This window comes from Solea senegalensis, linkage group LG5 (assembly GCF_019176455.1).
Source record: "Solea senegalensis isolate Sse05_10M linkage group LG5, IFAPA_SoseM_1, whole genome shotgun sequence".
NCBI classification, from domain to species: Eukaryota; Metazoa; Chordata; class Actinopteri; order Pleuronectiformes; family Soleidae; genus Solea; species Solea senegalensis.
The window spans coordinates 2,234,576-2,250,801 of NC_058025.1; the positions used below are offsets into that span (position 1 = coordinate 2,234,576).

The window sequence follows — 16,226 nt, forward strand, 5'->3', positions numbered from 1 at the left end:
AACCATGGCTGAAATTCACACCATTTGTTTGTGTTATGTCGGGAAATCTGAATGGTTTTGGAACATCAAATTTGCAAAGTACAAATACATCGTCCCCGCAAGCTTAAATCCTTGGTTATCACTCTCGACTCTGGTGTGGTGTGACAAACCCTCAGTTTCCGGTTAGAAAATGCTGTTTAATAGTAATATAAATACAGAATTTGCAGAAGCTAAAGAAAGGGGAACGATTCTATGTGTTAGTTTGCAGGGTGTAATGCCTTGAGAAGGTTGACTTACCTTAGCGGAGGCTAATCACACACTCAATATTTGTTTATTAAACGTAAGCTGCTCTCGAAATTAATGAAGCCAGCTGCGACTTTATGATACATGAACAAAATCGATGCCGCACGTAACTCGGACATTGCAAAAGAAATCGGGAGGCAGAGCGGTCATGAGTGACATGGCAGGAATACACACAAGAAGAACAGCTACGGGATGCATTCAAGGAAACTCGTAAATGTCACTGTGCTGCTGTAGTAAGAGACTTCAAGTAATCCAAGCGAGTCAAAAACCAAATGCGAGAAAGAGGGCGAAGAAAAGGAGAAGAAAGGTCAGGAGGAAACAAAACAAGTCAATATGACATCATCTCACTGAGAAAAATGGAAAGACACTCATCTATTTGAACTAATAACTACTGCCGGCAAGTGACAGGCTTGTGCTGCTGTAGCTCATCTGGTTTAATGTTCAATGTGCTGTGCATACAGAGATGGTCGTCTGCATACACTGGTTGAATAGACTGGTTATGTGAGTTACTTTCTATCATTCCAAATCAATCAGGTCATTGTCCTCTGTCCTCTATCATCAACAGGACATTGTCACTCAGAGAACTTTGGTTGTTTTCTCTTTTCTGGACCATTCTCTCTGTAGACTCAATAAGTGGTTTTCTTATATACACCAACTCACATGACACATATAAAGTCACCTGACTCACTTTGAACATCAGCAGGTCATCGTGACCAATGTCTACATGCACTGAGATTCTCTATCGAGTTTGTGGTAACAGGCAGTTGAACAGGTTTACTTATAATAAAGTGTCCGGTGAGTGCAATTTCACCCATCCCTGCTCCATCTTAACAGCTATTTTCCTCTAAGCAAGGCATTAAAACTCGAGGGCTGCCGCTCTCTTGAGCTCTGACCTCCCCCTAAAGGCGATTACAGGGACATAACTAAATATGACAGTTTACATTGGCCCATTAGTCCACGAGGTCACCCCACAACCTCAAAGTCACTGATTCTAATCCCACATAAAAGCCAGTCGCTGTGGACGAGAGAACATCGGCTGGATGTAAAAAAGAAAAAAAAGCCTAATGCAAATATAACGTGTGCTGGGCCTTTGGCTCAGCAGCGACTCTCCGAAGTGCAGAGAACTCTAACCTGAGAGCAAAACGCTGACACTGACACTCTCTCCGCTGTGTTTTTCACTGGAGTTGCCGTTTTGAAATGTTGACTGGTGTAATGGAACGTAATGGGACGACTCTAAATGTTGACTCGGGGTGGGCCGAGCAGTGAAGTGTTAAAACTGATTAAGTTGATAGTGTTGTTTTGCGGCGGGAGGAGCGCAGCGCTGCGCACGCGGCCCCCGTTTGGGGTTAATGCCGCCAACCATGCGTGAAGACACAAGTGGGCAGAAGAGCAGGCTCTTTATTCTGTTTGCCAAGTCGAATTTAGGTTTTCCTCTTCAGGCATTTAATGGAGATAACAGCTTGTTATTTGAGCGCTGCACTCGTGGGGCTGCAGTCATTGTTACATTTCTGCTGATCAGTGCTCATTAAAGCACACAGCACTTACACTGATTTCTGTCTGCTGGCTACAAATCTCCACTTTAAAAAGCCAACTGTGTTTTTCAGGCCGCCGTTCACGGCCTGTATTCGTGTCACATTTTCATAAAAGGTTACTTAGAAAGCTCGGATTTTTAACAAAGGGAAAATGCAGCTCATAATTAGGCTTTTTCATTCTAGGGCAGCGTTTTTCGTCGTATGAGAAAGAAGAGGTGACCTCGCTGTCATGTGCATGCTTTCATTCTGTTACACATTCTGTTTCATTCTGTGGAATAATAAGGTGAATATTCTCACATAAAAACAAATGTTTATGGAGATTTTTTTGTGTTATATAGGCCGACGAAGAACCAAATAACTTATGGCTGATCTCATCAAGTTTTTTTGATGTTTTTAAATTCTTTGAAGCAAAGATCATGATAAAGACAATTTTGCATATGAACAGGCAATTCTGTGTAATAAATGGTTTTATCTGTGCCAGATGTGGATATAAGTGACAAAAACAGTGTCATTATTTGCTTTAGAGTAAATTTGACCTAATTTGTAACTGTTAAAATATAGCCTTTTATTATTAAAATTAAACATTTTTTAAATAAGGATGCAATGTATTATCTACAATATATTACCCTTCTTGAATGTTCCAACTATTATGTTTATGTACTTGAAAGACAATGAAGAAAATGTATGTCTACATGTGCTGCGACATGAGTATGAAAAATATTGTGTTCATTTTCATATTGGTTATCGGCCCATCCGATATATTAGATTTTGGCAAAAGGTCCCAATATTTAAAAATCTAATCATTTCCCATCTAATTCTTGGATAATTACATAACACTGTGATTCCTCAAGGCATGATTTGCACATTTGCTCAGGACCTGGCACAAATTGAAATCTGTTTACCTTAAAAAAAAAAGAACATCTGTGTCTCTTTTTGAAGTGCTAAAACCCAGCAGAGCCTCATTTTTATGTATTGTTGTTGTTCTGTTTTTGTTTTTCTATCAGAGGCTTCCCCCAGTCCTGTAAAGAGCTCCCCAGAAACGTCCCCCATGACGTCCCCGCGACAGCGCCGCGACTCCGACCGCTACTGCCAGCTATGCAACGCCTGGTTCAACAACCCCGGCATGGCTCAGCAACATTACGACGGCAAAAAGCACAAGAAGAACGCGGCCAGAGCAGATCTGCTGGAGCAGCTGGGCAAGACGCTGGACATGGGGGAGATGAAAGGTAAGCAGCACCGCAGAGTGACTGTACTCGTATGTTGCTGGTTTTAAGCGACACAATGCAGGTCTGCATCGCCTGTAGTGGCACTCTGGATTGTTCCGGTTTTCAGTCAATGCCACTGTCGTTTACCGGGCCTTCCTTCTTTAAATAACGACAGGTGGTGATATGATGGTGTCTGAGAGAGTTTAAGCCGAAGCCTCGAAAAGGTTTTCCCGTAACCACACATTTTAAAGCCTTTGTTATTTGTCGCTCCCGGTCTTCACATCCTATGCTGATGTTCTCATGCTCTTTTTGCCTTTTGAACATACATTTCCAATGGATGACAACACATTTGACAATAGCAACACGTTTGTCGGCTCTCCCATACTCCAGAAAACCAGGAAACACCTGGGTTCTCTCCCATCAGATCTAAGCATCCCTTCGTTAACTCCCATTTTTGGTTTATTTGGATTCCAATTAATTTCATATATGTGTATGTGATGGCCTCCAACTCAACTCCTTTGGTCCTGTCAAGTCTAAGTCAGATACTTCACCACAATGTCAAGCATATCACAGAATATGTTGAGATATTTGCCCTCAGTATCCGTGGCAACTGTCATGCTGTGTCAGACTGAGTGAGGGACCAGCCATTAAACGGTGTTATGATGCAAGGTCTTGTAAAAACCTTAGTGCTTCTCATCTGCATCTATTCATGAAGTTCAAGACATCATGTGGCACTCATGGACAGCTTAAGTCCTCGTACGGCGACCAAAAGTCTAAGTTTTCATACACAGGCGCAATGCGAGTAGCAAGAGTGTGATAAAGAATTATTGTTTGAATTTGACATTTTATTATTGAAAAAGAAGCTGTTTTATAATTGTATAAACTACAAGACCTGAGTTGTTTGGATTTGGGTCAGGTTTGCATCATGTTGACTGGGTTTTCCTACACTGTGCTTCAGTAAAAATGCCTTGCATTGTTGTCTACGTTCAGGAACATTTGATGTGATCTATTCAAACCAAAATCCAAAATGAGTGGAATTTCTGCCGAGAGCTTTTCTGTGAGCCTCCTCTGAGAAAAACTGGCGGAGCACATTTTGATTAATATTCAAACATGAAAGAAAGGAAGGTGAAGAAAGGCCTCAATGGAATTTCTGTAGCCCACTCAGACGGCGCTAACAAGCTGCAAACACAGCACCTCGCAAAACAAATTGCACATTGAGCAGCCGGAGAGGAACATAAACACTTGTTTTGAGCGGTGCTTTTGTCCAAATAACACTTTTTATCATCATTTTATTTTTCAACAAGAGGTGAAGGTAACGGAATTTATAAAAAAAAATTGGAGGTGACAGAAAATGTATGTAAATTGGGAAATGGATGTGTAATGGGTGTGAAATGGAGCGATAAATTATCACATTTGACTCATTTAAAAGTGATTTCACAGAGGCAGCTGTGATTTCTTTATGCTTCAATTCTCAACACAAGCATTTTTCACCACCACCAATTTATCATTTATTTTTTAACGTTACCTGCACTCCTCATATCCTGTGGTCCCTTGTGTGTTAATGCTGTAAATGTGTTAAAAACAGCTGCCTGTAGACACATTCATTGGTTATCTCTGTAATCACAGTTACATGTTGTGCTTTGAAGAGCAGATAGTGAGAATGGTGAGACTGAAGCAGATCAATGAAGTTCTGGATTCTAAAACCAAAATAACAAAATTGAAGATGATAAATCTATCTATCTATCTATCTATCTATCTATCTATCTATCTATCTATCTATCTATCTATCTATCTATCTATCTATCTATCTATCAGCAGAGTATAGTTAGCTAGGTCTATCTAACAATCTATTGAGCTAACTAGCTATGTATCTAGCTAAATACCAAGCTAAGTATAATTAGCTATGTCTATCGAGCTAGCTTGCTCGCTGTGTATCAAGCAAACTAACCATGTAGCTAACAAGCTAGAAATGCATATAACTAATTAGCTAAGTATTTAGCTAAATATAGATTGATAAAAATGTCTGGCTATCCATGAGCAGCAGCCCTTAAAATCAGATAATCATATTCATTATAAAACAAATACAAGCAGAAAACAGACACATGTTTAAACATAAAACACTTAGTAAAGTGTGATATCTTCTCTCAGTAAGATTTCACAGTGAATAAACATTGTCTATACATATATTTAATGTTTGCTTTATTGCGATAAAGAAAATCTTGTTGTGACTTTCATTGGTATTGTTTAATCTCTGAGGTTTTATCACACGTGTAAAGCACTCAGATTATTTCGTCTGCTGCTGCTGCTGCTGATGTGAACAGACGCTCCACCAGCGTGTCACGAGCTGTTAATTCTACAGAACAGAGGGGACGGTCCTGCTTGTCCTCTCCCAGTCACAATATGTCAATAACAATTACACAATATTATTCCAGCCATGTGGAGGGCCGCCTGCCAGAAGAGCAGAAGGAGCCCAGAGGTGTAGTAAAGGGTCACTGGTGTGTGACCGCGTTCATTGTGAGGAACGAATCCTTACAGCTGATTGGACACGGTCTCCATATCTCCAGGCCTGATTGGTTCTTCATGCTTCATGCAGTAGGCACAGCGTGGTGAATGGTTGATGGCAGATGGAGTGGTGAAGTGTTTACACTCCGTTCACCTTCACCTGAATCCTCAGAGTTGTAGTTTGAAACCAAATGAATCGTACTGTTAATAATGTAGTGGAATAAAATAAAACCGTTAATCATTTCCAGGATTTCACACTCTCACCGTGGAAATTTCACAATAAATGACATCATTATCATTTCACAGGCTTTCACTGTGATAATTTGCCATATAATACCGTATTATTTGTACTTTATTGTGAAATTATCTTGTGGCTGTTATGGAAAACCGTATTAAATTGTGATTAAATGCAGTATTTCTGTAAGAATAGGTTGCCAAATTACAGTTATGTACTGTGTGAAACAATTATTACAGTCCAAGACAAGCAATTTACAGTGAACTAATTTTTCATTCAATGTATAGCCATATATTTTTTACAGGAATGTATACAGAGCAAATACTGCTAAATATCATACTAACTAAATAACATACTAACTCAGTAAAATATATTATTTGCACAGGAAAATACTGCCAAATCAAGTATTATACAGCTGTGCAGTTAAAGTAAATATGTCAATTTACCCTAAAATGATGCAATTACTGTAAAAATACAGGACACAGTCATTTACTGTAAATAAACATAGTCATTTACCTTAAATGTATAGCCAATATTATATTATTCCTAATAAAAAAATACTTCTAAATTACAGTATTATTCAGTCCTGTTGAAATGACACCTGTGGAGTAAACTGTAATATTTATACTATAAATTATTGCTAAGCTGTTGTAATATAAACAGCCTAATGGTGTAAATACAGTAAACAGCTGTAAATTTACTGCAAAATTACACAGAAATGTAAAAATCAGAGACCTGTGTAATAAAATCAGACTTGGAGGAGTGTTAGTGAGTAAACACAGGTGTCACTGATCGCATTGATTGAGCTTCTGCTGTGTCTAGATGCATTGATGTGATTAGTAACACCTGTGTTTACCCACCGTGCCGAGCTTGAATCCATCACATCCAGAGTCAATATCAGTGTGAAACACACGTAAAGCTTTGTATGATGACTCTTTCTTTAGAGCAGGACATATTGATCATAAACTCAGCTAATCCAGGACTGATGCACAACATTAGATTGTAATCCATAATCTCATAATTAAACCTAAAACTACATGTTTTGTTTTCCAAATAGAATTTCTTTTCAAACACTCTTTGATCTTATAGTTTTCAGTTTTCTTTGTGTCCAAGTATATTCCGTTCAAAATCACCTCAGTATTTCTGAATTTTTCCTAAAAGAAAAAGGTTTTCTGTCAGTGATCAACTCTGTCGTCTCTGAAGATGTTTAGTATTGATTTATTGATATTTATGGCTGTGTAGTTAGTTAGTTAATGGTACCAGCCGCCCAACACAATATGCATGAATAATTCTACGCTCTTTGGCTTTAGTCTCTAATTAGTTAAACTCATACATCATGTAATTCTCAAGCATCTCTTGACAAAATGAGGCGTAATAAACATTTTTCACGGCAGCCATTTTAGACATGAATCTGTCGGACAGGTTTTACAGTAATTGTGGTTCCAGTCCAGGAGTAAGAGATTCATGGTCCTGCTATTGTGATTAGACTTTAATACTTGACCCTTTAGCCCAGAGGTCTCAAACATGTTATAATAATATATCATAAAAACGATTGGCATAAGCAATGAACACTCTTTTTTTTTCTTTTGAATACAAAACACATGGTTATATTTATCACTTCACTAATACTAGTGAAAGATCATCATGAAGAAACATCATGGTGGAATATTGTGAACACTTGACTGGCCCCCTTGTTGCTTTTAGCCTGTAAAAGTGCATTTTCTCATACTTTTCATACATATTTTCCCTGTATTTTCTGCTTGTACTTTAATAAGGCGATTGAAGAGATACGGTCATTAAAGCATCACTACAACAACACTTTTGCAGCACTGTAACATAAAGTCCTCCTCGTCTTTGTCCTGATGTCTCTGCCACGCTGCTGCTTGTTGTTTTTGCACTTGTGTCGGGATGAGCTGTGTGCACCAGCATCAACATCACAGTCATTATGAAGAGGCTGAAAATACCAGCGTGCTGTAGCTGCACTGTTCAGCTCTTGAGCTAATGAGCGTTTCTCTCCGGCAAATATCAATTAGTAATGAAGTGGCAAATCATCCTATCAGGAAAAAACCCAGCACTGTGATCCTGTGGAGGGGGAAAGAAGGGACCACAGCGGGCAGATATAAGAGACGCCGCTGCCAGAGAAAGGACTTTTCCTTCTTTCATCTTCTCCCACGTCTGCTCTTTTTCTCAATTTCCTCTCCTCGCCTCTCTCTTTGGCCTGTCTCTGCTTGCCGTTGCCTCTCCCTGACCTCCCACATGTGCATCCTCAACTTTGCTGAGAAAATGTGGAGTCTGACTGGAAAGATTGCCATGTGATGAAATATTCAACGGCTCCCATACGGGAGGAGGAGGCGCAGTCACCTGACATGTCTACATCCTTTTTTTTTGTGGACCGTTTGTGCAGCTGAGCTGTGATAGAGAGGTCGGTGCAAACAGTTGAAGAAGGGAAGGAGAGTGAAGTTAACCCTTAAGAGTTCCTAGGGACAGTTCCTTGTTTTTTTTTAACTGCACAGCTGTAAAAAAACATTAAAGGGTTAAAATTTGATGTGTACATGTCAGGCTGATGTAGTTTTAAAAGACTGACTCATTTAAAGTGGAAAAATATTTTAATATATAATATTTTTACAGCAGTTTTTGGGAAGGTGGCATTTTCTGCCGCTAGAAACTAATTTGTAAGTTTTTTAAAGGAACTCTTTTTTTGTTTTTTGATTATTTTCTTTTTAAAAATCCGACATTGCAAAAAAAAATAACAGTGCATCAAAGTCAATGTTTCTGCCAATCACTGACCCGTCCCAGGGCAGAATAATAGTTATTATCAAATTCTCCTTGAAATCTATTTTATGAAAATTATTGTAGTAAGGCATTACAATTTAAAAAAACAAAAACAAAACATTATTAACATTTGAAATGTATATTTTAGGCTGAAGTAGTTTTAAAAGACTGACTCATATAAAGTGGAAATTTTTTTTAATATATTTAATATAATATAGTTTTTGGGAAGGTGACGTTTTCTGCCGCTAGGAACAAATAAGTACGTTTTTAAAGGAACTCTTAAGGGTGAAAACCTGATTTATTCTCCGTATGTGTATTTCAGTTTGTGGTGAGAAACTGTAGACTGGGTTGGTTGATGGGTTTAAGCAAAGCACAAGTGTGTAAATCATAACATTTTGGCAAAGTACATGAAAAAGTTGTTTTTCTTCTTTTGTTTTGTGGATATATAAAAGAAGACAGTTATTTAATATGCTGTAGATGTGAGGAAAAAGGCTGGGGACATCGACGTCTTGTTCCATTTGCACAAAGTTTTCTTACTTTCCAACTGCAAATTCAATTCAAAAATAATGTATTTGTCCCTCCAGGGAAAGTGAGTACAGGCAGGCAGGCCTGCCAACAAACAGACAATGCACAAACAACTCATCCACATACTGTACAAGTAAAAGATGTTCATTCGAGGATTGATAGTTTTCTGTTTTTTTTTTACTATTCTATTATTTCATGTTCAAATTAATTAATTAATCCAGTTTCAGGCCTCATATTTGGGAATTAACTGGACATGTGCATTTGCTTGTATGTCCTTAAAAATGTTAAAGTCGCGATTGATGTAAAAGCATATGGATATTATCGACAGTCACATGACCAGTGCAAGGGACAGTGGACTCATACTGGGCTACCACTTTCACTTCCATTTCAGCATGTAATTACTAACCATTTCCAGGTCCGTAGTCTAGGTCACCCTGTGGTTTGTCCCCCGTGTGTTAACAGGTGTAATTGTAGATATAGGTCACTTTGGAAAGACAAGATAAAGGCCACATATGAATTGAGCATCAAGATCTGTAGGTGCAGCCTTGTATTGCATCAGACGTTTTGGTACTAGATGTTTTGGTCCTAGATCTTCAACAGCCTAATATAGTTCCAACACATCGCAATAATAAAGGTCAGTGTACGAGCATCTTCTTGCTACTTGATGATGGATGTTTTTCCCTTTTTTCGCACCCGTCCTAAGACGTGGATGTTTAATTTTTTTGATACGAGCAGTTGAGTAAAGCAACGTTCATCAAACGTGTTGAGTGATAAAGAATATACTGCTCTTTACTGAATGGTGCTCTGTCCACAGTGAGAAGCCATTCGCTCTTCACTGTCCCTGTGTTTGACGTCAAACAGGTTTCCACTCATCTCTTCACCGCAACCATCACAAAGAAAAACAGAGGCGCTTAAATGTTTTACAGCTGTCTATATAGACAGAGTGCAGGTGCAGTATATGACTGTATAGAACAAAAAATGGCCTTACTTTACAGCACTCTGTAAAATTGATGCTCCCCTGCACTTCCCTTCAAATGGCTGGAGGTCACACGTTCTCACATTTTACCTTAAATAACAGCAGAGTTTTCACACACACACACACACTGTGATAGGAGTGATTCAGCGTCTCCTCAAACTTTATCATCGACAGTGTGGACATGAGCAGTTTAATTTACTGTAACAGTGATAATGTTTGTAGAACTGTAAATGGGATGGAAAATGAATTAGCAGTAGACTCATAAAACACTTTCCTCTTGTTATTGTTACTGCAGAGGGTTTAAAAGGGGTCATGGTCTTCTCTCTTATACTTACATCGCTTTCCTCTTGAATAACAACAACTTTGGCCACTTTTTTCTTAAAATCAGGCATGAAGCCACTTGTCTCTTTACTTTAATGTAATGTTTTTAGATATTTCAGCTTATTTTTTTTAACAGAGTTCTCCTCCTTTTATAGATATTGTTGAGCTATGTTTTTCTCTCTCTCACTAGCCAAAGATTTGATGTATTATGTTTGGCAATTCTTTAGAAAAAGGGAAAATATACGTTTTTGTGGTTTTATTTCGAAGGCACAAGTGGGTTCTTCAAAACGAACCTGCCAAGGAAACTTCTTATCGCGTTCAATATTCAGCACAAACTTGCAGGGAAACAAGAAAGCAGAGCATGTAATTCAACACTTGTTGCCTCCTCTCAAGATAAGAACGTACTGGAGAAATTGAACGTGTGGAAAAGAAGAAGCAGCAAATGATGAAACAGTTTACTGTTTACAACTCCTGAAACACAAAAAGCACAAACACAACAAGAATCTATAATCTATGAATGTGTCAAATTAATGTGATGGGAAAAACAAACTTGCATCCATTATTTGTTTGAATTTGTTGTATAAACGTGAGCTTCCTTGGTCTTTTAATGATTTCTAGCAGTCTGTAGGTGTGACACTGCCCTCAACGTTCTCCTTCTTCTTCTAATGAATTCTTCAGCACAGAATTCCAAAACCCATCACATTTCAAAGTTATTCTTTAAAAAGCCCATGAAAATTAAATGACCCCAAACCTAACTTGTATTTTCTACGATACCAATGCTTTATTTCTGACGTACAATACATATGTGTGTATATAAATATATATATATATATATATACATACATACATACATACATACATATATATGTATATATTACTGGCTGAATTACTCTGAGTGGGTAAACTGAACTCAGTAGAAGTGGTACTAGATGTTTTGGCACTGGACATTTTGGAATTAGATGTTTTGGCACTGGTCATTTTGGGATTAGATGTTTTGGCACTGGACATTTTGGGATTAGATGTTTTGGGACTAGATGTTTTGGCACTGGTCATTTTGGGATTAGATGTTTTGGGACTAGATGTTTTGGGACTAGATGTTTTAGGACTAGATGTTTTGGGACTAGATGTTTTGGGGCACTGGTCATTTTCGGACTAGATGTTTTGGCACTGGTCATTTTCGGACTAGTTGTTTTGGCAGTGGACATTTTGGGATTAGATGTTTTGGTACGAGATGTTTTGGCACTGGTCATTTTGGGACTAGATGCTTTGGGACTAGATGTTTTAGGACTAGATGTTTTGGCACTGGTCACTAGATGTTTTGGCACTGGTCATTTTGGGACTAGATGCTTTGGGACTAGATGTTTTAGGACTAGATGTTTTGGCACTTGTCATTTTGGGACTAGTTGTTTTGGCAGTGGACATTTTGGGATTAGATGTTTTGGGACTAGATGTTTTGGCACTGGACATTTTGGGACTAGAAGTTTTGGCTGGACGAGACAATAGGGTATTTGTTATGGATTGTGAATATTCTGTCTAACAACATTCAAATACTACAGCCAACGTCCACGTGACTGTTACCTTTTAAAGCACTGCACAGCATCCAGATGTAAACATGACTGCATTAACCATCAGTCTGTTCTCCCACGTGTCTCCCACTCACTGTGTTTAGTCCTGTCTTCTCCTGAGCACTCGTCCTCAGCAGCAGCAGCAGCAGCCCACACACGGCAGATTTGATTGGTTGCCAAGTTTCCCTGTGAGACGGACTCTGTCTCTCTCGACGAGATGAGGCCAAAAGATCAGCTCAGCTCCACATTAGCTGATTCCATGCTTTAGTATGATGGACACCATTAGGTTTTTTTATCATTATCTGAAGTGGACGAGCTGCTCTTATGGCGAGCAGCAGAAAAGCCATGATGGATAAATAGTATGGTGCGTTGTCCGGGTATTATTCTGTCAGTGTGTCACGATCAACAGCTGAATAAGATAATATATATGTAGCATTTTAAGTCTTTTTAATTGCCCTTTTCTTAGCAAACATGCCCATCATACAGTCAGAAGTTTAAACTCATAATAAATGAATGTGTTGTCATTAATATAAGGACAATTTAACAACAAATACAACTTTACAAGGTAAAGCAAGCGTTGCTATTCAGCTACTCATTTAGAGTGATCCTCATTAACTTAGATAAAACCTTAATAGCAACACTTTAAATTATAGTAACAACATGGGAATAGTATGGTAATAGCTGTTTAATATGGGCTAATACGGACACAGAATACAAATAATGTTATATCCTTTCTGTTAGCAAAGACCAAACAGAGGTGGAATTATTATAACAGACATAAAATCACCAAAAGTTAAATTACTGCAGCTTTATTCCCCAAAAAAATAAACTTAGTGAATCTGAATCTCAACCCAGATTATACAGTCATTCTCTACATGTGAATGAATCAGTAGCAACTGTTATTGTAGTAAAGGTTTCTGATAATTTACACTCATAATATGATATTTTTATTGAAATTGCTGTAATTGACCACATTACCTTTCACTAACTGTACCTAATAAACTGCCTACCATGATTCCTATGTAGTTAAATAAGTTATAGATTGGCTCTGGGACCTTGTATCTGTTTCTTGATATCGCCACATTAATCCCAGTTACATTGTATGGTGAAAAGAATAGATTTGAACTGAAGTCTCAGTCTAATGATCCTGGTTCTAGTTAAGGCCTCTGTAATGGAGGCACATGTGGGTGCCATAGATCACTGTAATTATTAGAAACTGGAGCTATATAGAGACATGATTGCTATTTAATTTGTTTTATTGCGCGGGAATATAATGGGACTCCTACAGTTTTAGATGCTGAAACATCAGAGCCTTTCTGTCTTCCCGCGTTGTGTCCCAGTGCGGCAGCTAAATTAAACACGAGCCGCGGCCCCGAGCATCTGTTCTGCTCCACTGATGGAAGAGGAAGAAGAAGAAGAAGAAGAAGAAGAGTCTCCCGTGGAAGCGTAACTGACAGTGACAGACAGACAAACAGTGTTCTGTTTGCCTGACACAGGCAGTACACTCACTTCATCTCACTTCAGCATCTGTGTGTGAGTCTCACATTATATCATTGTCCTTTTTTAGGTAAAGTCGCGCTATACTCGCCGGCTGCTGTAACTGCACACGTGTGTGAAAGTGCAGCTACTTCCTGTTACTGCTATTGTTGTGGTTGCCACTCGCCATTTTAATTTTGTTCAAAAAAACAAGCCAAATTTCACAAATTTAATCCAATTTAAAAGAAAAATTGAGACCTTTTTGCTCAAGTGTGTTGAAACTGAAGTTCATCAAATTGCCTATAGGTTATGCTGAAAGAAAAAGGATATAATACACTCTATACTGCACATTTTTATAGCCTCTGTATCTACATTTTAACATAGTAATGGGGAAAAAAGCAGCCTAAATGCTCTGTGGTCTAAGGGTTAAGGTATACAGCAAATGTGCAATCGTATGAAAATGTATTGCATAACACCTGCAATATAATAAAAAAATAATTTGCATTTAGCTTTGTATTGAAGTATTCCTTTAAAGAAAACATGTTAGGGGTCAGAGGTTAAAGTTATTAATGAAAGTTGGCAATGAAAAAAATCCATTGATAAATCCATTTCTTCTATTGTCTGCACAAATCTAATACAAATGAATGTAAGTAGATTAAAAAAGGACAGATTTTAAAATGAAACCTAACTTTTTTTTTCTTTAAATTTAAATCCCAGGAAATGGCTGCATTTTGCACATATGTAGAACAACTTGGCTCCCGGTCCTCAGATCACTACACTGACTTCCCATGATTCAACAGTCTTGTGTGTTTCAGAACCAAAACAAAGTGAAGCAGCGTTCAGTTCAACGTCCTGAACACCTGTCGTCAGCTCACTTAAATCAGGCCTGAAAACGTCATCATTGTTCACGGCAGCTTTTTCTTAAATTCTCAAAATCCCACTGTTGTCTTTTATGATTTCAAGGTGTATTTTAGCTCTAATGTTAATGCCTTAAGCACAGAGTTGCCCTGTGTATGAATAGTGCAATACAAATACACTTGCCTTGTTGAAGAGGCGGGATATGTTTCATGAGATTTTTTCTCATTTAAATGACTAATTAAAGTCCATTTTATCCCTTATTAAGTTCCACATTAGGTCGTTTACTACTAAATCATAAATATTATTAATCACAGTGACTTGAGGTATGCTTATACTTTACCCACTGTGATTTCCAGCAGCAGCAGCTGACACTAGATTGATCCTCTAATCACTTTAATCCTCGCCAGAGAGGATGTTATTATATATTCAATAATGCAAAGTGTAGACACGAGGTGCGGGAAAAACAAATTGATTACAGCGGCTTTCCTCTGGGATCTGAACCCTTTCATAATGTTGTCATCACGTGTTTGCTTTCACCTAAAGGTTTAGTGTGCGGTTCTTTAGTGAAAGTGGAACAGAGACGTCTGATTGGTGAAGAACAGAGTCGTCGTCCTCCAGATGAGCCGCGACGCGCCAGTGTGTACTTGACACAGCTCGAGTAACTGTTTGTTTTTCTCTGCTAACACACTGATGTGAGGGAACGTCCCGCTTCTGTCTGCAACTGCGTTTCCCCGCTTTGTGACAAGTTACCTGCGATCATTAAACGCACCGTGTGTGTGTGTGTGTGGAGAAAATAGTGATGGGAAGTGAAACGGAGCCAAAGCAATGATGTGTTTTCCACACTCTGCTGCCCGCGCTGTGGTCAGAGCACATGAAACTCTCTGGAGCTGTAAATCTGAGGTGGTGTGGGCTATAAAAGTGCATTTTTACAAGGATTGATTTGTGTTTTCAGCACTTTTCGGTTTTAGTGCTGGACTCAGAATTCTTAAAAGGATAATTTTTGTGGAGGACTGTTCAGAGAGAGGATGACTTTTACTTCTGGGTGAGATTTAAGATGTAAACTGGACTCGGTGCATGTTCCTGTAGCAGAGATGCCACAATAAGAGCACGTTTTTCATCTTTACTCACTCCAGTTCAGCTTTCTGGACCTGATTCTGGCAGTTTGAGTTAAGTTACACACACACAAACTTTTTCAACCTGCCTAAAGGGTTTCAAGGGACTTTGAGGGCCTGGGGCAAAAGTAACCAGGGGTCCCTGAGGTCTGAGCTCAGGGCCCCAGGCAATTGCACTCATCAAATCTCCAAGGAGTGAGGTTCAGGTGCAGAGAGGGAGTGGAAGAGGCTAAGTCAGGAAGGCATCAACATGATTGTGTTTTATACACACAGTCGGTTTCTGCTGTCCAATGTATGCGGTGTCCAAGTCAGGTAAGGATGTGGGGGTGTAGCTCAGGGGTAGAGCATTTGACTGCAGATCAAGAGGTCCCTGGTTCAAATCCGGGTGCCCCCTTTAATTTGGGAAGCGTGGAGCAAGAAGATGAGCATTCTGTCTCTTTGAAACCCCCGACATGTCTGGAAATGTGGTCGCCATTGTCGAGTCGAGTAGTGCTAGAATTTCAATTCAATTTTATTTGTATAGTGTCAAATCTCAGGGCTCTGTCCAAAGACAACATCAGAGCAGAGAAAACACAACAATTCGCACAATAAACAAACACCAGAGGCAACAGTGGAGAGAAAAAACTCCACTCTCAAAGCTGTGAGGCCATCTGCCTAGACAGGTTGGGGTGAAAGGAAAAAATGAGAATGGCAATGATAGTAATCATGTTTAGATAACTCAAGTTTTAAAAAGTTAAAAAGAATTCTAAATACATTTATTTATCAGTGTATTTCTGTAACTGGGACCTTAATCTGTCTCAGTGTCAGAATTAGTGCCGTTTTAAAATCTTTTGTTTCTGCTCTATTTACATTTTATTTGATTTCA

The 16,226-nt window shown here is 38.7% G+C and overlaps 1 protein-coding gene and 1 non-coding gene across 2 annotated transcripts in view; both read left to right on the top strand.

Moving 5' to 3' along the window:
- zmat4a (zinc finger, matrin-type 4a) overlaps positions 1-16,226 on the top strand; it is a 122,443-nt gene that overhangs the window by 78,528 nt on the left and 27,689 nt on the right. Inside the window, exon 5 of the mRNA XM_044025357.1 lies at positions 2,819-3,040. Within this exon, the coding sequence (XP_043881292.1) occupies positions 2,819-3,040 (222 nt within the window). The remainder of the gene's footprint in view (positions 1-2,818; positions 3,041-16,226) is intronic.
- Positions 15,684-15,755, top strand: trnac-gca. Its single transcript has one exon. It is a non-coding gene; the product is annotated as a tRNA-Cys (tRNA).